Source organism: Xenopus laevis, chromosome 4L, assembly GCF_017654675.1.
Source record: "Xenopus laevis strain J_2021 chromosome 4L, Xenopus_laevis_v10.1, whole genome shotgun sequence".
Classification (NCBI taxonomy): Eukaryota; Metazoa; Chordata; class Amphibia; order Anura; family Pipidae; genus Xenopus; species Xenopus laevis.
In genome coordinates, this window is record NC_054377.1 from 41438991 (window position 1) to 41460560 (window position 21570).

At 36.9% G+C, this 21570-nt stretch overlaps 1 protein-coding gene across 2 annotated transcripts in view; it reads right to left on the minus strand.

Annotated features, from left to right (window-relative positions):
• atp6v0d1.L (ATPase, H+ transporting, lysosomal 38kDa, V0 subunit d1 L homeolog) overlaps positions 1 to 21570 on the minus strand; it is a 46971-nt gene that overhangs the window by 13052 nt on the left and 12349 nt on the right. For both annotated transcript variants that reach the window (XM_041589155.1, NM_001086731.2), the window contains 4 exon segments: positions 16117 to 16288; positions 3933 to 4111; positions 2795 to 2874; positions 1210 to 1287 (listed from right to left, as the gene is read on the minus strand). In XM_041589155.1, coding sequence (XP_041445089.1) covers positions 1210 to 1287; positions 2795 to 2874; positions 3933 to 4111; positions 16117 to 16288 — 509 coding nt within the window.

Sequence of the window (21570 nt, forward strand, 5' to 3'; positions counted from 1 at the left end):
ATCCAGAATTCTGAATTGAGAAAGCCAGTTGGTTGACTAGCAAAAGGTCTTCAAGACTTATTGATTTGACTTATTACTATAGATGTACCATGACCTGGATGAATGAGAACCTTCACAGACACAAGGACGCTCTTTATTTTTCAGTGTTTTGTATTATTTTCTTCAGCAGATAAGAAAAACAATAGCTGTTTTTGAGTCATACAACAGGTAGAATCAATTATTAACATAAACCCTGTTTACTGGACACATTAACAAGAATAACGTGCTGCCCTACTTTGGCTTTGTGGTGACATATTTTGAATATAAAAGTGGTTCAAAAGGGAAAGCCCTGCCATTTTGAAACATGTGCTTATTGATCTGCTAATAGTGACCTGTTAAAGAATCTTATAAAATTGGAATATACATTTCAGGAATTTCTGCCCTTTTACATATTTTACTTTGAGCCACCTTTCTGTGTCAAGTACCTGAAAGTAAAAATGCAGGTTCTGTCACTGTAACAGGAAGAATTGTAGGAGCAAATGACATAGCTCTCACTATTCACTGGCTATTGTGTTATTGGTGTGTGTGTTGACTCACGAGTCAGAGAGAAAGACCTACTCTAAAGCTGGCCATAGATGTAAAGATTTCTAAAAGATCTTTTCGTTTTTGTGAGACCACGATTATCTCGAAACGATCGTTTAAATGTACGATTTGTCCATCAACTGAAAAGACCATTTCAAGCGATATTGCAGGAAAACTGAGGGTAGCTGCCTGCTTGGCCCTGCAAACATAGATAGATTGCAGTGGGACCGATAAAATGTTTTTTTAACCTGGCCGATCAATTTAGCGACAGACGAAAAAATTGTAAGATGCACAATTGTTTGATTCCCACTAACCTCACGATGATTTGAAGAATTGGTCGGATTGCACTGAAATAGATTGTTCACCAATGAAAGATCTTTGCTTCTATGGGGACCTTAACAATAACCTTCTAATTTAAAACTGTCCAGAAGGTTCCAGAAACCATCTTGAAAAACGTCATTAAGTGAGCACTAATAAAAATGTATAAACCACTGAAAATGGGCTTTTACAATTGATTCCTATAGATAAGTCATATACATTTCAACAATTTCAATATATACATGAACATGATCACTAAGTTAATCATGTAAACACAAGGGGACATCAGATATCAGAAATCTAGGATTTGCAACCATTATTAAACTGTACCTCTAAGATTGGACACATGGCATCTCCAGTTGTGCCTCCTAGTGACTTGCAAAATTTGTAAAAGGATTCTAGGTAAGCCTATAAAAAAAAAAAAAAAAAAAAAAAAGTCAAGTGACACAAATAACTTCCATCCATGAATACTGTAGACACGATTAAACAAGAAACAACCAAAACAGAAGATTAAACTTTGCACATTTAAAACAAATCTGCATTTGTGTTTTCAGAATTCAGATTAAAATTCCTAAAATTCCTGCCATATCACCAGTTTCAGTTTAGCCCATGCACCCCTAGTGTGGAAATATTGTTTACTAGTCCATGAATATACTTGTATTATAACTTGGTATTGTTATTGATACTTTTATTACTTGTCCTTCTATTTAGGCCCTCTTCTATTCACATTCCAGTCTCTCATTCAAACCAATGCATGGCTGCTAGGGTTATTTGGATCCTAGAAACCAAACTGCTGAAACTGCAAGCTGGAGAGCTGCTGAACAAAAAATTTAAATAACCCAAAAAGCACAATAAAAACTGAAAACCAATTGCTAATTGATCACCCTTTAAATGAGGCAATGGTGGGCTGATGAAGAAAGCAGTTTTTCAGATTTCTCTGACCTCCAACCCACTGGTGAAATGGCAGCTGATAAACAGGTATAAAATGAGAAGCCTTAGGAGCTACACGAGAGCAGTCAATTGTCACAGGCAATCTGCACAACTTCAGGTAAATTTGGGCCCCTTCAACAGAAGGTTCCCTGTTTTTAGAAGTATGCGCAGCTCTACTGCTTCCATTTTGGAACACTTTAGGAGCTACAATAGGTTACAAAAGCCTGGGCCTAGGGCAGCAGTATTTTAGGGGCAGCACATCACCCAGTCACATTGCAATAGGTTCAGAAGCACTGGGGACATGCGGACATAGATCTTCAAATCTCCTGTGCACCAATCCCTATGCTCTTGACCCAACGAGATAAGACCTTGCACCGGTATATGAAGGGGGAGAGGTGGAAGGGGGGGGGGACAAGTGGTCCCGCCTTAGGGCGCCCGATATAAATCCGGCACTGTCCCCATTTCAAATATTGCATCTCAAGAAGAAATAATTATTTCTGTACATTAATGTTCACTAAAACGGTAAAATTACTAGAAATCACATTTCTAGTTCTGTTACAAAAAGCCATTTAAAAAGTTGTGTGTGTGTCAGTTTTACTAACAAGTAATTCCATTCATAAGTAACCTTTAAAAAATGAGAATGGCACAATTCTGAGTGATTTGATACCTAAGTATCAGCAATTACTTGAACCTAAGATACAATAGCTAAATGTGCCAAATCAGAATGACAAATGCCCGACCCATGAGTACACATGTGGGCAAAAGAAATTGCCACTGAAATCAACAAGTAGGGATTCTGAGCATTCTCCCAGGGAATAAAATACCCAGAATTGTGCCATGTGCAAGTAAATCTAGCTAGCAATGCAAGGTTTAGTATTAATATGACTTTTTATATCTATACAAAGTCATCTTAATACTAAACCTTGTATTGCTAAAGTACATTACATTGTTAAAGTACTTTTTTCAACGCAAACATTATGCATACCTTGTAAAGAGTATTTCTTATGATTTCAATATTCATTTCATCAAGATCCTGTTCAGAAATACAGTCCTGGAAAAATGCAGCTAGGCACAAAAAAATATGGTACAAATGAGAAAAATGAAAACAACAGGAATTCAAATTCAAAAATTCAGCAAATTGTGCATGTCAGTGGAGCTACACATGGCGAATAGGAGCCGACCTGCTTCTCTCTGCCTGCATACAAAATGCATAGGTAGAGAAGATGACCATACACATTGGCTGCCTTTAACCTTAGATCTACTTGGGAACTAGAATCAGCCTGGGCACATGCTTTTCTTATACTGAAAAAGAAAAGCTAATTAAAATTGATAGGTTTTGAGATTCTTTGGCTCATATAGCTTATTCAATACAATAAGAATGTGTGTCATTTTCTCCAGCTAAAAAAGTGCACAGGAATAATTTGTCATAGTTTCTTCTTAAATAAGTCAGTTTTTAAAGGGAATGTCAACCCAGCAAATAATGTTTTGCCAAATAAAAGTCAACGTAATTCTAAGCAACTTTGCAATATATATTCATTACACATTTTCTATGGTTTTCACGTTATTTGTAAAATGCATTGCTATTGAAAGCAGTGTTTGTCTGTCCCTTTATATTATCTGCACTGGTGGGTCAGACTGTTGATACAATGTAAGACAAGGCAGCTGATTAACAGACCTGTCTTTGCTGGGGAACTAAGACTTTTGTGACATTGTTTAAAAAGTAATAACCAAGAGCAATGCAAATGCTGCTTTCAAGAGCGGTTGTTTTTTTCAAATAACTTTAAAAGCACTGAAAGTTTTAATAAATGTGTATTGGAAAGTCATTTAGAATTAGATTTTCTTTTAATAGGCAAAATGTTATTTTGGGGTTGACTTGCCCTTTAAGAAAAAAGCCTCATAAGTTTTGCCAACTTTTTTTCCCCATGTCAGTGTTTTTTTTTTTTCACAAGCTTGAATTTTGATAAATCTGGCACAAGTCAGTCTGTCTAAGTGGCTGTATCTAGCTCTCTCTCCAGGACAATAAATAAATGGAACACTTCATGTATACTGCTTAGGGTTGGTATATGTATTTTAAAAACTATCCTATAATTACAGCCCCAGTCTGAATCAAATTATTTCATTACCTAGTGGCGTATCAACGAGGATAGCATTGTAGAGTTCTGCTGGTGTCTGAGCAATGTTCACTGCTTCCATTTGTTCAAAGCTTCCCAAAGGATGGCATTTGGGCACCAATTCGGAAATGGATCGCTGGTGCAGTGTTCCAGTTATTAGTAAGATCACATTGTCAATCATATAGCTGTACCTGATTAACAATAATTTAAGAAAAAAGGCTGTTATACAGAAGGACAAGTAATGGGTAAATGTGAAATTGTGCATTTGAATTAATGAACATTGTTTTTCTGAATGCCTTGCCCACACACAGCTATTGTTACCTCTAAGCTTTAGATAACAGAAAGATTTAGAATGGATACAGGATTCCTAGCAGTTTTAATAAATTCTAGTACATTTACCAAAACTTTCCTGATAAATGGGGCAGTTTTAATGAACTGCCCCATTTATCAAAGCGGATACCTTTTTGGCCACTCAGAAGGATGTCCAGAGAGACTGAGTAGGTCTGATCCTTTTCTGAGAAGAGGGTTGGGAGATCCTACTATCCGGTCTCCCATTTTTTAATATATTAGGCTTGTTAACCTTTAGTGTTGCTTTTATTCCAGGGGGAAAGTGTCGACCAAATATGGTGAATGCTGGTGTTATAAATATATTAAAAAATGACAAGGATTGATTGGTTGCAAAATGGTTAAAATGAAATACATGGTATATGTTTCTAAACCAGGGGTACCCAACCTTTTTTTACCCGTAAACCACATTCCAATATGAAAGAAGTTGCATTAGCATGCAAAAAGTTTCTGGGGTGCCAAATATAACCTGTGATTGGCTATTGGTAACCCCTATATGAGCCTCTGTTTGGCAGTACACCTGTTTTTTATGCAACCAAGCCAGGAATTCAAAAATAAGCTCCTGCTTTGAGGCCACTGGGAGCAACATCACATGAGTTAGTGAGCAACAGGTTTCTTGTAAGCCACTGGTTGGGGGTTCAATTTTCTAAACAGATTCCTTAAATAAAAGCAACAGCCTTTCTGACATAGCATGTTTTTAAGTGTGCTAATTACATTGTATTGTTATTCACATATTATGCAGAATTTACAAACATTACACATTATTGTAACCATACAGGTATTATTATTATTATTAACATGCATTTATATAGCGCCAACATATTGCGTAGCACTGTGAAGTAAATGTGATTATACAACTAAATCACATGAATTATATACATAGAACATAGAGGAAGGCCCTATGCATAGGCATACACTCTAAAGGGAAGGGAGTAATACACAAGGTGTGGGAGTGGGCAAGATCGAATTAAGTGGGTGAGAAATGTGGTACTGTATGTGGTGTTGCGTTTGGCAGTTAAGTCGAGTGAGGGTAGGCTTCTCGAAAGAAGTGCGTTTTAAGAGATTTCTTGAAAGCTTGGGAGAAAGTCGGACAGACCGTGGGAGAGAGTTCCAGAGGAGAGGTGCAACCCTTGCAAAGTCTTGAATGCGAGCATGTGAGGAGGTAATGAGAGAAGAGTTGAGTAGCAGGTCAGTAGATGAGCATAGTAAGCGGCTGGGCGAGTATATAGAGATGAGTTCAGAGATGTAGGGTGGGGCAGAGTTATGAAGTGCTTTGAAAGTCAGTGTCATTAATTTGAATTTGATTCTGAAAGGTAACGGAAGCCAGTGCAGGGATTGACAGAATGGCGAGGCAGAGGAGGAGCGGTTGCTGAGGTATATGAGCCTCGCAGCAGTGTTCATTATGGACTGGAGAGGTGACAGTCTCTGGAGGGGAAGGCCAATTAAAAGAGAGTTACAGTAGTCTAGATGAGATATGAAGAGAGAGTGAATAAGAATTTTGGCAGCATCATGGGTGATAAATGATCGTATTTTGGATATGTTCCTTAGGTGGAAGTTACTTGATTTAATAAGTGACTGGATATGAGGAGTGAATGACAGGGCAGAATCTAGGATAACCCCAAGGCACCGGGCCTGGGGAATGGGGGTGATAGTGGAATTGTTAACTATGATGGATACCTCTGGGATGTTACTGGTGTTAGTTGGAGGAAAGAGAACCATTTCTCTAGGATCCGTCATCCGGAAGCCCATTAAAAAAGGTCCAAATTACAGAAAGGCCATTTCCCATAGACTCCATTATAATGAAATTATTTCCTTTTCTCAAGAATAGTAAAATAGTAGCTTATATTTGATCCTAACTAAGATATAAATAGTCCTTATTGGAAGCAAAACCTGCCTATTTTATTTATTAAATAATTAATGATTTTATGGTAGATGTAGGGGGTTATTTATTGTTGTGTTTTCTTGAAAAATTCGTTTTTTGAGGGTAGTTTCACTAAAAAAAATAAATTTTTTGGGGGGAAAACCAAACATTTAAATTTTTTATGCCACAAACCTGCTAAAAGCCCAAATCTGAAAATACTCCAGCTAAAACCTGTCACGGTCATGCAGAAGTCAAATACAGTCAAGTATGTAGATCCAAATGGAAAGACACCTTATCCGGAAAACCCCAGGCCCAAAGCATTCTGGATAATAGGTCCCATACCTGTACTGGGCTTTTTAGCTACGCAGTTAATACTTGTGCAACATAAACCAATTATTTATTATAATCAACTGCACAATCAATTGAACTGGCCAAACTGCCAAAATTGCAATCCAAAAGAAAACCGAGTTGTTTTATTACAGGTAAGGGATCAGTTATCCGGAAACCTGATATCCAGAAAGCCCTGAATTACAGGAAGGCCATCTGCCATAGACTCATTTTTATCAAATAATTAACATTTTTTTAAATGATTTGCTTTTTCACTGTAATAATAATAAAACAGTACAAAGTACTTGATCCAAACTAAGATATAATTAATCCTTACTGGAAGTAAAACCAGCCTATTGGGTTTATTTAATGTTTACATGCAAGGTCCCAAGCATTCTGGATAATAGGTCCCATACCCCATAAATTATTCCAAAGTCAAGTTAGAAGATGTTCAAGCATATCAAACTAGCAACAATTCTTGCTGTGGTTATTCCTTCTCACATAGTTCAACTGCTAACCTCCATGAGCCAAGTTTAGTGACTGAACTTCAGAGGCAATGTCATTCTAGGAATACTTTCCTGGATATTCTTTTAAGTACATTCCAAGAGATGCAAACCATGGTAAAGCATCTGTAGCTGGTAATCTTAGTGCCTCCGTTCATACTCCTATGCATTGTTTTCTTTTGAAAGAATTCATATCCTAAAATCATTTAACAAAGCATTTGAAAATGTGTGCATTGCAATTATTATTTCAATGATTACATATCATTTCAAAGATCCTAAATGTGGAATTCTGATGCATGTATTCCTGTAGGACAGGCTTATAAAGAAAGGACTGCACACAATACTGATACAAGTCCAGTCATAGTTGCACTGCTAGTGGGTTAATTAGTACTACGGTTAATTGGAAATCAAAAAACACCAAACATGGCTTATTATTTTGGTTTGCCTTTATAAAATGTGTGATAATAATAGTGTGCATTTGATGTTAAAGAAGGAAATAAAATGTTAAAAAGCATCCAGTGGAATATATGGCTATATGTGATTTACCTACATACTTGCACCTCTTGTATAGTATGCAAGAAGCCTTCTTCAGGAATTAAATAAAAAAAAAGCCTCAAGTAAATGGCATCTTTAACAAATAATTTCAAACAATAATTTATTGCTTTATGCGGTTACCAAACAATATAATTTAAATCAATCGTTGCCAAATACTGAAGAATTACTACCTATTAATAGACAATTCCAAGAAGAAGATAAATTTTTCAGCCTAGGGCAAATATTGTTTTTGGCTTCACTTTCCAGTGGAATCTGTTTTTACTGTGCACCAGTTATATAAATATTCTCTTCACCCAAATAGTCCAAGAAATGGAAGATCACAGAGAAAGCAAGGCTGGCGCCTGCCCAAATCCATAACACTATGCAGATGGAAAGGAGTTACATTTGCCAGCAAGGATTTCCAAATCAACGACAAATGGCTTATGATTTATCATAGAAGCTAACGGATAAACTTCTATGTCTTCTTGAAAGAACACTGTGCAAAAAAGTGTTACATTTAGCTGCTATTACCGCTACATCACTACACTACACAAACCCTTAGTGAGCCACTAATAGTAACAGGATTAAAAACACCACATTCTAGTCATGAGTAAAGACATCAAGATTCCTTTATTTGTCTTAAAGGAGAAGGAAAGATAACAAAACAGTTTATTGCCCATAGATTAGCCACAATAGTGCAAGCTATAACACTATATTTATTCTGCAGAATGCTTTGCCATACCTGAGTAAACAGCTCTAGAAGCTCTGTTTGTTTAGGATAGCAGCAGCCATATTAGATTGGTGTGACAGCACTTCCTGCCTGAGTCTCTCCCTGCTCACTCATAGCTCTTGGCTCAGATTGCAGCAGGGAGGGGGAGAGGGACAGAGGAGCAAACTGAACATGCTTAATCCCAAAACCTGGAGGTTTATGCTGAAAACAGGAAGTCTGATACAGTATACACAATAGAAGGACAGAAATGTGGTGTTACTTTGACAGAGGACTCAGAGCAGCATTACTTTGAGGGTTTACTGGTGTATTTATATAGACAATTCTGATAAAACTAACTTAGTTTTAGCCTTTCCTTCTCCTTTAAAGGGTTAACTAGGAAAGATTAACCATGTTTTTTGTTGCCCTAAGGGAATATGTAATAGGTCAACATATCCCAAGTAGAATATGGAGTGATATACGTAGCATACGATTAGACCTCTGACCCCACATTCATCTGGTACAAGCCACAGAATAACCTCTTGATTCTTAGATATACATATTTAATTTGATGTGAATATTCTAAAGTGTCTTATGGCCAGGAGCCATATTATTCAAACTTCATACAAGTGCATTTGTAATCCAGCACCGTAGGGGAAATGACAAAGGCAAGGAAGGATGGCAACATTGATCTATTCAGAATGCAAACCTTGAGCCCATATCAGTGAGGTATACGAATGCTTTGATATAAAGAACCATCGTTGTTAAGGAGAACATGACCTGGAAAGTGCACCAAGCAATGTACCTTTCCTTTTCATTTAAAATCTGGAGATCATTATTTCTACTGAGAAATTGGGGTTTCAAGCTAAAAAAATGGAACATAAATTGATGTTCTCTAAAATGATATTACATTTCTGTTCCAATGTATTGCCTTAGGAAAGAAAGCACCCTATTTGGATTAACACAAATGTAAAAATGTCAATAGCAATGAAGAAGAAAGCCTTTATAAAAAAAAAAAAAAAAAAAAAAAAAAAAAAAATACATATGAGTGGGGACATATAAATACTGTAGCAATGAGCAATCAAGGGGCAAAAATAAATTATATATATATAAAATATATAATGAACCGATTGATTTTTATTTTCACCCCCTTTTTCCACACCCCTGGTAAAGTGCTTTTTAATGAATGGTTCTCACCTTGCATTATGGCTGACATTGCCACATAAACAACTGATGTCTAAAATAAGGTCTGTTGGTCTTGGTAATGTTGTTTGTATGAGGACAGAAAACGGACAAAAGCATCCTTTACAGAGGGTGGTTGTCAATGGTACATTTTCTACTTGGACCAGCATTTTTAGATGCAAATTTCTACTGCACTTCTGTTTGGGGAGGATGGGGCAGTTTTAAAACGCTCCTTCATTCTGCAGACTCTAATAATGAGGAGCAGGCGGGAGCTGCCATCTAAAGCCGCGCACCATGGGTGGAGATGAAGCAGGAGGCCTTCCTCCAAATCCTTTCAGCATCTTCTGCCTACTTTCCAGCTTGCCTGCAGGTTAGTGTCAACACTTATAAACTAACAAAACAGTTTGTTATATACATTTACACATTTTTGGGGGGGAATATGGGAAGTTCTGCACAATCAAAGCACGCACACTAATTTATCTTTTACTTTACTGTGTTTTTTATTATCACTGTACATAACATGATCACTAGCGTGACTGAACTGTGTAAATTGTATTTTCTATTGGAGATTTTATTGCATTTTCTGTTATTCATAGCCACTGATTGCTTGTTTGTTCCTACTTTGACCCCACTGATCTCACTAGGAGAAAAAAAACAAAGAATGCTTTGATCAGTTTTATTAGATTTGCATAGCTAAGCTAATGCATGTATTTTTTCAAAACAGGGGTTTTAGTTACAAAATTATGATCATAGAATTGATAAGCCACCATACCACGTCAAGGTAATCCCCCGTATGGTGGTCCTAACTGTCTATGATTAAGTGTCATACCGACATGAAATGCATAAGGCTGGAGATGATTGTTTGAATAAAAATTTTTTTCTACTTTTTAATGAATGGAGTACTGGTCTGATCTATATGTGGCTTCCTGGAGTGCCCTGAACCTATCTTGCTTTGTATACAGATTGCCCGCTCCCCTGAGCTGAAGGCCTAGGATATATATACTCTTTCCAATGAGAATCCGCACTCCAAGGCTGTTGCTAATGGCGGGGTGCACGGTAATTGTATGTATATCAATTATCAGCAGACCAGCACTCCCTTTTTAAAATGTAATACTTTTTATTGTCATGGTATCAAACCTGGTTGATACCATGACAATAAAAAGTATTACATTTTAAAAAGGGAGTGCTGGTCTGCTGATAAGAGATATATGTAAAATTTAGATATATGTAAAATTCATCGGCACTCACCATTCTCTTAATTAATTGCCGGGTGCTAACCAAAATATTGACAGCAGTCCATGAACCACGACCATCACGCACAAATCAAAGAGTTTTTAGTCGTGCATGTTGTATCAACGCGTTTCCGCTCACAAGGAACCGTCGTCAGGATAGTGACCAGAAGTGAGAAGCATCATTAAATAGCCGCCATATCCAATCAACATGCAAATGGTTAAAACATCACATATACAAAGTGAAAAGCAATGCCCTATTTTCGTGTGTGCGCATACTAAAATGTATGTAGATATGTAACAATATATGTGCACAACCATTGTAAGACGTATAGAAAAATGTCCTCTCTTGTTGAAAAGGGAGTAAAATGTATATAAAAAGGTGGAGACATAAATACGTGTATAGCGTATCAAATAGGTGTATAAAATGTAACCCTATAAAAAATTTTTAAAAACAATGTGAGGAGGAATCTGTATGTCTAAATAGAAACAATATCAAGCCAATATTGCTAAATCAATATATAATATCACATAGCCAATACATGTCGGTGAGTCAAAGAATCAATACTGCGGTTAAGAAACATTGGCCGATACTACAGATGGATGCCAGTCTGCCCTCACAAATGTCACCACCGTCACGCGTTGATACAACACAACGTGTGTGTGTTATCCAGAATGCTCGGGACCTGGGGTTTTCCAGATAAAGGATCTTTCCTTAATTTGGATCTTCATACCTTAAGGGGCATAATTATCAAGGGTCGAATTTCGAATTGAAAAAGACCAACCGAAATGAAGTAGAAGGTTTTTTTTTTTGGTCGAATATGTCCGTATTCAGCCGACTTTGAATTGTACGAATCAAAGGAATATATATATATTCCAATTAAAGTGGTCTATGGATTTAACAATTCTTAGCACAGAGATGCAATCAACATCACGGCAGAACTGAAAATCCAAAAAAAGAAGAAAAAAAATAAAACGTAATTACACAGTATGACAGGGCTATGCTAGTCACATTGGGCAATAAAAAAAAAAAAAAAAAAGACCTGTCTAGGGGCAGGTGAATGACACAGGAGCTAAGCCATGCATCAGCTCCATAAGCTGCGACTTTCAGAGATCATGAACTTTAAGATCTGTGGCAGTCAGAGCCTTTTATTCTCAGACTGTAATGTGTAAATGTTGTGATTTGGAGAAGTGAACCAGTTAAAGCAGAACTTTTGGTTAAAGGTACAAAGTACTTTTGACTGAACCCGTCTGCCTTTCACCAGACATGAAAAGCACAGTACTGAATACGCAGAGGGTGTTGGTGGCAACTTTGGCCCCAAAATGATCAAACGTATGGAAAAATAGGAGCATTTTGTCAATTTCTATTGAATGACAAGGGAAGTTAAAAGCAGTACTCCTATTTAAATAGACCCAATCCCTACATTTTCTCCAAACACCACTTTTTGAACTAAATACTGATGTCTGTGTAGGGTTCCCACCTGTTTAGTTTTGACCCGGACAGCCCGGTTTTTTGAAGGGCTGTCCAGTTCAAAACTGCCTGTCCGGTTTTCCAGATCTCAATCCCTGAGATTGACGTGGCGATCGGCCAGTTGCTGATCACCATGTCATGGCCACACCTCCCACTATGTCACGGTCCCACCTCCCTGCCCAGAGTTATTTGGGAGGAAAGATGGCAACCCTATGTCTGCACTAGATAGAGTTCTAAATTTTCCTCAGGTCATTCAGCCTTCTCCTGTGCTGGAAGCCTTCAACTGCAAGTGTCAAGCCAAATGTTGAATGGAACATCAAAACGATAAGTGGGACAATTTTCAATGCACACTAGACCTTTTCAATGAAAATGTTTTAAGCGTTACCTCTCCTTTAAGGGGTCATCAGAAAAAATCATCTTTAATTTGGAAACTGACATATTTAAAAACCAGTTTCCATGATGGAAAAAAACCCCTTAAAAATAGGGATTACAGGTTTAAGTTTTTAATGTAGCTTTGTGCAGCTTAAGTACTTTAAGTTCTTGTGTTGACAGTTTTATAGAGCAAGATGACAAGATCTTTGCAGAAAGTCACAGTGTTCTCTCTTAGCTGTAACAGCTGAATAAGAAATCAAGATTTGACAAATATATAAATATATATATATATATATATATATATATATATATATATATATATATATATATATATATATATATATATATACACATACAGTACACACACACTTGGGCATAGATACGATGCAACAATAAAATAATTGATTTTTATAACAGGGAGTGCTGGTCTGAGAATAATTGGTGTATACATAATTACCGTGTACCCCTCCCTTTGTTGAAGCTATTTGCCTACACACACCATCATTAAATGTGAATTATAAACCACTTATAAGGTTTTGCAGAAGCCCTTAAAATAACACATTTGTAAGTACAGGTATGGGACCGGTTATCCAAAATGCTCGGGACCTGGGGTTTTCCGGATAACGGATCTTTCCATAATTTGGGTCTTCATGCCTTAAATCTACTAGAAATTAATTTAAACATTAAATAAACCCAATAGGCTGGTTTTGCTTCCAATAAGCATTAATGATATCTTAGTTTGGATCAAGTACAAGCTACTGTTTTATTATTACAGAGAAAAAGGAAATCATGTTTAAAAATTTGAATTATTTGGATAAAATAGAGTCTATGGGAGACAGCCATTCCGTAATTCAGAGCTTTCTGGATATCGGGTTTCCAGATAAGGGATCCTATACCTGTACTACAGTAAAGGCATGAAAGCTTATTGTTTTGAACTCATCTAGGGTATCCAACCATATAGCGTATAAAGCAAAATATGATATTATGCTGAGAAGGTCTCTACCATAGAGGAGATCTTTGGCCGAATTCAAAATAGTGGATTTGGTGCATCTCCAATTCTAAAGTTTGTAAAATCCCTAAACTGGTTAGTGTAATGCCCACTTAAAGTGTCTGTGTCTAGCTTCTTAATTGATCTCTCCTTTTAACATATTTGAATACATTTCTAGATGGCAGCAGTAACAGTAGCGAAGGAGTTTTATACATGGAAGTTGACAACACATTAATACCTATTTTTTGTATACCAGCTGCATATAAAGACATCATTTGGCTGTCACTATACTGGTTTCAAATCTCAGGATCCTACTTCTAAATGAACAGTGTGTTCTCAAAACATAGCCTCTTATTATAGTTGTCTCCACATGTAACCTCTCCTTAAATATTCCATGATGAAGATCTAAACATGCAAAACGAGGAGTAGTTGAAATACATAGAAAACCACACTTGGCATGGAGTACATAAATTAAGAACCTTTTCTCAGCCAGCCAGTGAAAAGTGTGAGGGGGCAGTATAACTGGCTAATTATGAACTACAGCAATAAATCTTTTGTCAGCAAATAACTTGTAGTTCTGCCAGCAGGAACAGCCTTGCCAAGTTTAGGGAAATCTAGTTTACGTGCTAGATGTTCTACTACAGCATTTGGCACTGGCCATATTCAGGAATTAAAACTTCAGCTTATATGTGGGCAGGGGCTAAGGGCAACACCACACACAGTCTATTGCTTCACAGTATGAACACTCCTGTAATTGTTTGCCTGTTGTGTAATGCTTATGTTCTTGGCATAATTACATATTTCTTTACAGCACACCAAATGCTATGTGTTGAATATGACAGGTTAAGTTTAGAAAGGGTGAGGAAAACATTGTTTTATTTAACAGCAAATAATTTGTGAATCAGAGGTTAGCACTTCTGCCTTGCAACACCGTTGTCCTGACTTTTATTATGACCTGGGCACACTGAATGGAGCATGCATGTTCTCCCCACTGTGTGCATGAGTCCCCCGAATTACACACTTCAAAAACATAAATGCAAATGATTCACTTTGCCCTGCTCCCCCAATTGAGGTGCAAGCTAATACAAACTACACTGCAGCTGGGGGGAACAATAGTATTTTGTGCCAGTGCCAGCAGCCTATTGGCTGTGAGTGGGGTTTCCTGTATTTTGTATTATAGGTGCCCTTTAAGTAACATGAAAATACAAGAGAACTTTTCTAATAAAATAACATGAAACAGTCTTGTTGGTGAAGTTGGTGGTATTTTAAAATAATGCTATTGTTTCTCTTCCACTCTGGCATAAATTTAGCATTGGTAAGGTTCTGAATAAAGTTATACTCCAACAATAAGGGGCAGATTTATCAAGGCTTGAAGTGAAAATGTAAATTTCGAATTAGAATTTTCAAATTATATATTTAGTGAAATTCGACTAGGGAAAAGTTAAAATTCGATTCAAGTAAAAAAAAAAAAATCCAATTTGATTTTCAAAATGTATCATGTACTGGCCTTTAAGAATTAGAATTTGACTATTTGCCCCCTTAAACCTGGTGAATTGCTGTTTAAGCCTATGGGGGACTTCCTGGGATCAATTTGGAGTTGTTTGCAGGCTTCCTGAAAATCAAGTTTTTTTCCTTAGAATTTCGAATCTAATTTGATTCAAGTTTGCGAATATTTTGTAAAATTTCGACTGATTGTTTTTTATTCGAATTTAGAGCTTGAGAGTTTTTGCAAATACCCATGAATTTGACCCTTGGTACATCTGCCCCTTTAATACACAGGTATGGGCTCCATTATCTGACTCCATTAAAATGAAATAATCCAATTTTTTAAAATGATTTCCTTTTTCTCTGTATTAATAAAACAGAACTTTGTACTTGATCTAAACTAAGATATAACTAATCCTTATTGGAAGCAAAACCAGCCTATTGGGTTTATTTAATGTTTAGATGATTTTCTAGTAAACGTAAGATATGGAAATCCAAATTATGTAAAAGATCTGTTATCTGGAAACCCCCAGGTCCCGCACATTCTGCATAAAAGGTCCCATACCTGTATAAATAAAGACAAGGTGGAAGATTTCACATAAATAGACGTCAATGTGAATTGCCCCATTGAAACTTGCTTCAAAACAGACAAAAATACCCAATGATGCTATTTTTAAAATAGGCTGTGTGGTATGAAATCGCCAACCCTATCTATCATTGTAATGAAACATAAAAGTCTAGAACATTCAAAATATTTATTTTGGTTAAAAAAAAAAAAAAAAAAAAAAAAAGACTTGGGTTAGTGGGAAATTTTAGGACGCATTCTTTGGTTCTTCAGCCACCACGGTGTAACTTTGGCCTTGTGTTTGAGTTTATTGGTCCTAATAAAAGATCAACTTTAGCCGAAGTGTCAGTTTTTTTTTAGCAAACTATAGAAGGTTGCTTTATCTTGAAATTTTGCACTTTTCAATTTTTATTCTATTTTAATGAGGTGTTCATCATAGTTTAGAGTTTTTGAGTTCTTAGTTTTTTTCACCAAGGCCTCATATATTTATCATGATTAACAACCAGGCCTCATTCATTCAAAATATCCCTCCTAAAATCATCATTGAAGCTTCTGCAAAGATTACAATTATATAAATTTCTAACATTTCATGAAAAAAAAAGTGCTGCCGAGTCCTTAATATACTCACGTGATAAAGTCCATAAAACTTGCCAGTGGTTCGTATGACTGGTTCCTCATATGCCTAAATTCTACTACCATCTTCTCCTTTAACTTATCATCAATTACAGAGACAGCAAGGGGTGAAGCTTCATTGGCCAGAAAGGTACCATAATCTGTGCTCTGCAAATGCAGCTTTAAATCTGCAAAAACACATACATGAAAAAAAATGGATTACTACTAAATTTATAAAGCATTGGATAACATTGCATACGGATCATATAAACATGGACAAACAGTAATACAATTTGGCGTTTTAAAAGGCTGCAGGAAGTAGATGAACAAGTTGCTTGTGTTCCTTGGTAAAAATTGTTAAGCTGGCAGGTGAACTCTGGAAAAGACCGTGATATTATATATGTACAAAGAGAATGATTTTCAGAGAACCTGACCACCGATATTTGCAAAACATATAAAGTATATACAAGTGTCAAGGCCAGAAAGTTAAAGCTTACCAGTAGAAGCATGGAGTCAGAGTGTGCATGCCCCAGACTTACAGCTCAAAGAAGCATTCCATACAGAAGATGACCCATGGCAGGCAGATACAACAGTTGTAAATATAAGAAAAAAATCCTTACTGCAAAAATATATGCATAATTCGAGGACCGCAAGTGAATGCCAAGACTACACTAATACAGCCTGCTGGCCTGTGTACTCATCGATCAGGAATGGTTAGTGGAAGATGCCATATATTGGCGGATGCTTGTCATTGACCTCACCTGTTTTTTTTAAATCTAACTTGAAAACTATTGGGGAGGAAATATACCTTGGAATGTAAAATTGATACTGACCTCTCTACTTGTATAAATCAGTGTAAACAAAAATAAATATAAGGCAATGGCACAAGAGAAGGGCAATGGCACAAGGAGATTAGTCACCTGTAGCAATTCTCCTCTTCTCCTCCAAATGCTTTCCCACTGGTGATAAAGTAAATAGCTGGTGGTGAAACATATGCAGTACTCAGTTTACTCAGTTCACTTATGTTTTACCACCAGCTATTTACTTTATTGTTGATGGGAAAGCATTTGCAGGATATTAGTCAACCGCAGAAGAGGAGATTTCAGATTTCAGAAGATATCTCCTCATGCGTCGTTGCCCTAAAAGAAGAAAACAGAAAACAATGAAACATAAATGTTGGCAATGTAAGAGAGCAAAATACAAATATCAAGAAGTAGGATAGCAGAAGTGATAAATAAGGCAGGTCAACAAGGCCCCATTATATGCTTACTAAATGAGCACTAAATAATGCAATTTTGTGCCCCTTTGTGCTGTAGCACTTGTATCCAGAATTTTTGTAAATCACTCCTAAATATTGCAGCACGTGGGTTGATCCATCCATGTGACTGATACATTGCTAGAACTCACCATCCATCATCACATTATTGGTCTCATATAAAATTTACTATCTGTAAAATATAGTCTTGATTGTTGCAGTGTATTTATACAGTAATTGCTGAGTGCAAGCTAATAGGGTAAAACAATGTTATAGTCTAAAGTAAAAGATGCATTATACAGTTATGGGACCTTTTATCCAGAATGCTTGGGGCCTTAACAATTTTGTGTGTGCCTGTGCAACCCACCTGAAAAACCTTTGCAGAGCAGAGAAACCCTTACCTGAGGTTTTAATGAACATAGTAAAAATCACTATAGCACTCCTTGTTACAAAAATGAAAAGGTGAATTTATTGGGTAGGATATTGGGTTTCTCTGCTCTGCTGGTTACTCATGTTTTTTGGCTCTGCTCCCAATGCAAAGGTTTTTCAGGTGGTTGCACAGGCACACACAAAATTGTTAAGGCCCCAAGCATTCTGGATAAAAGGTCCCATAACTGTATAATGTATCTTTTGCTTTAGACTATCACATTTTTTACCCTATTAGTTTGCACTAAGAAATTACAGTATAAATACACTGCAACAATCAAGACTATATTTTACAGCCTTAATGTATTCCGAAACGTTACATCTTTGACTCAATAAACGTGCAGGGGATTTCACCTGCCTTTTGTGTCTGGCAAATCCTTGAATCTTATATTGTTGGGAGAGGCGCCGACCCCTCCAGCCAGCACAAGGCATTCGCAGATAGGAGAGGAATCGGGGGAAATAGGAAATGGTTTGCCTATCCTTCATAAAGCCATGCTCATGCCATTCTACAGTAAATTATTTTGAATGTGATCCCTGAACAAGCCTTCATAGAACTTGACCACCACTGATGTCAAGCTTACTGAGCTATAATTGCCAGGCTCAGACCGTAATCCCATTTAAAATACTGGAATTACATCAGCTTTCATCCAATCCATGGGTACTATACCACATGTAAATTGTGCAAGTACAACAGCATGTCGCCATTCCTGCCATTATCGATATCCCTAACCAAATCTCCATTCCCTGTTTCCCATACAATTCCCACTAGCTAATTTAACCTATTTTCCATAGAAATACTCACAGCATCATTCCCCCTTGCACAGCTTAAAATCTCCTTTACCCTTCTAGACATCCTCTTCCTCAAAGTAGTTGCACCATCATCACTGAGGTGCAAGCCCATCCATAGCAAAGAGCCTGTAGCCCAAAATCAGAATAGATCTCCAAAAACCCAAATCACTCCATCCTATACCAATCTCAAGCTACACATTAATCTCCCCAAGTTCCTGCCTGGCACAAGTAATTTCTCTTTTAGCCCTCAGCTTTTCATAGTTTTTTTTAAAATTATTCTTGAGGACTTTCCTTGGTGATTCAAACTACATCATGAGCATCCCACTAACAGATGCCATACCCATATTGCTACATCTATACTCGGCTTAGGAGCTCGAACAATAGCTTCCTCAATCAATATCTAGACTAAGTTAGTAGGCCAAATAGAAAATAATCTTAGCTGAGCTCTACATGAGGATGTGGATGAACGTCGCACTAACCCTCATTTGACCCTATCATGGACTTGGGGACTGAATGATAATAGGCGCTTTGCTTAATTTTGGCAACTATATATAGCCATCTTAAGAATCTGTCATGGCAGCCTGAAAGCCCCAGCACAGAGCAAGAGCATGGATACAAAAAAAAACAACAATACTTTACAGAAAGGGTAATAAATGCAGAAAATAGCTTGCAGATGTTCTCAGTACTGACATGGCAAATACATTTTAAATTCTTTTGTACTGATCTAAAGCAATTAAAAGGATAGAAATCAGCAGAATCTCTTTAGTCCTGTATTCCTCTGGCTCACATCTGCTTTGGACTCAAACCCTGAAAGTGTTCGCTCTCACACTGGGGAGTCTTAGCAATTTAGTCTACATATTCTTCTGTATTCTTTGTCCCAATGTAAGCTGTGTGTAAAAAGTGGCAATACTTATTTTAAACTGCACAGACCCCATCTTTTCATAGGCAACGTATTTTTATGTGCCTATTGTATACATAATATAAACATCTGGAACAACCTAAACAAGTTCCTTGAACAAAATGTTCTCACTTCACTCTAATTTTTCAGCCTCTTGGGAAAGTGATGCACAGTAAAGCATTGAACACTTAACTAAAATCAGATGTGAGGAGAGTATGTATCTTTGGAAATGGCCACGCATGATGCAGAAAACTTGTGGTAGGTAGAACCTAGTCATTTTATCAAAATTGTTGCACAGCTTAGGTGCACGTATGCACTGCCAAAAGAGAAAATGACTTGCTCTTAGATAGTCCATATGTGTATTATAGAAAGTATGTCACTTTCACTTTAAACATGTAACAGGTTCTTTACAGAAAATCTCCTGATTCCTGGTCAATTTGCGGATTCAGTTTTCACTACAGCTGTGCTGATTTTTTTCTGTCCTAAGGATACACATTTCAAATCCTGATTTAACAGTCACGTGGAGCTACAAGAGTATCCAGAACAGCAAATTGGCATTCACCCCAAATGTTATACCAATATCTTTTTGGGATGAGTCTACTGTCTCCTGCTTTGGGTCCCCCACCACCCATGCACAAGAACTTTGGTGTAAGGTGTACAGGTAAAGGACTATTAAGAAAATATGTATCTTAAACTGTGCAAAGAGGATTTCAAAGAATGAATTCCACAGAAAAGTGCCAATGCAAATATTAATTTGCAAAATGTTTCTGGGCAACCAAAGATCGAACACAGTACAGGTATGGGACCTGCATACCTCCCAACACTTTGGAAATAAAAAGAGGGACAAAAAAGTTGGCGACACCCCCTAATTACCATGTTCATTTTACTAAATTTGGCAGGTTTTGAAAGTTTGAACATATTTCTGTGTTTTTTTTCCAGTTATTACAGTTTTGCTAATGAAGGTAAATTGCCCTTTAAGCTGTGAGTCTAACGTTTCCCAAGGGACCTGTTATCTTATATTGTTACAATTAGGGATGGGCGAATTTTTTCGCCTCGTTTCGCCGAAAAAATTACGCCCATAGACTTGTATGGAGACGTGCGTCAAAAAAAAAAAAAAAAAAAAAGACGTGCGACAAAATAATTTCGCCGCGCAACAATTTTTTTTCGATGCCCATAGACTTTAATGGGCGTCTGCGACATTTCGCCAGCGGCGAATTTTTGGCGAAACGGGTCAAATTCGCCCATTCCTGGTTACAATTACTTATTTGCTTATCTTGAAATATTTTATCTGATTATGTGGCTGTTCTGGGCTCTCTGCCAAAAGCCAATTAAGTTAGAAACTTTGTTTCTTTTTCTTGCTATTCATTGCAGAGAAAAATGGGACTTTCCAGTACAAATGAGGGACCTCAGGTTGAGCTGTCAAAAGAGGGACTGTCCCTCTAAAAACGGGACAGTTGGGAGGTATGGACCTGTTATCCAAACCGCTCGGGACCTGGGCTTTTCCAGATAACAGATCTTTCTGTAATTTGGATCTTCATAATGTAAACATTAAATAAACCTAATAAGCTGATTTTGCTTCTAGTAAGGATTAATTACAGTACATCTTAGTTGGGATCAAGTACAAGCTACTGTTTTAGTATTACAGAGAAAAAGGAAATTTGTAAAAATTTGGATATTGGATTGGATTATAATGGAGTATATAAAAGACAGCCTTTCCGTAATTCGGACCTTTCTGGATAATGGGTTTCCGGATAACAGATTCCATAGCTGTACATAAAATGTACAAAATAATGTTCTTTTAAAAAGAAAACGGGGAAATAGATGCATCTGTAGAGTCTAATATTAGATGAGTTGCAAAAAGAGTTTTCAGAGCAAAAAACAGAACATTTTCCCCCTGAGTAAGGCTAAAAAGTCAGTACAATGAATTGGCCTATGATGGAGAGCTACACAAACTTTCACTGTGAAACGCCACTGCCTGGATAATGCCAGAATACATTTAAAATGAAAGTTCTGCAGTCAGTAAAAAAATGTTCCGGCTTTTATTTTATTTTGTAATCGGTTTTCTGTGCATGCTGCCAATCTTTTAAATCTAAAATTTACTA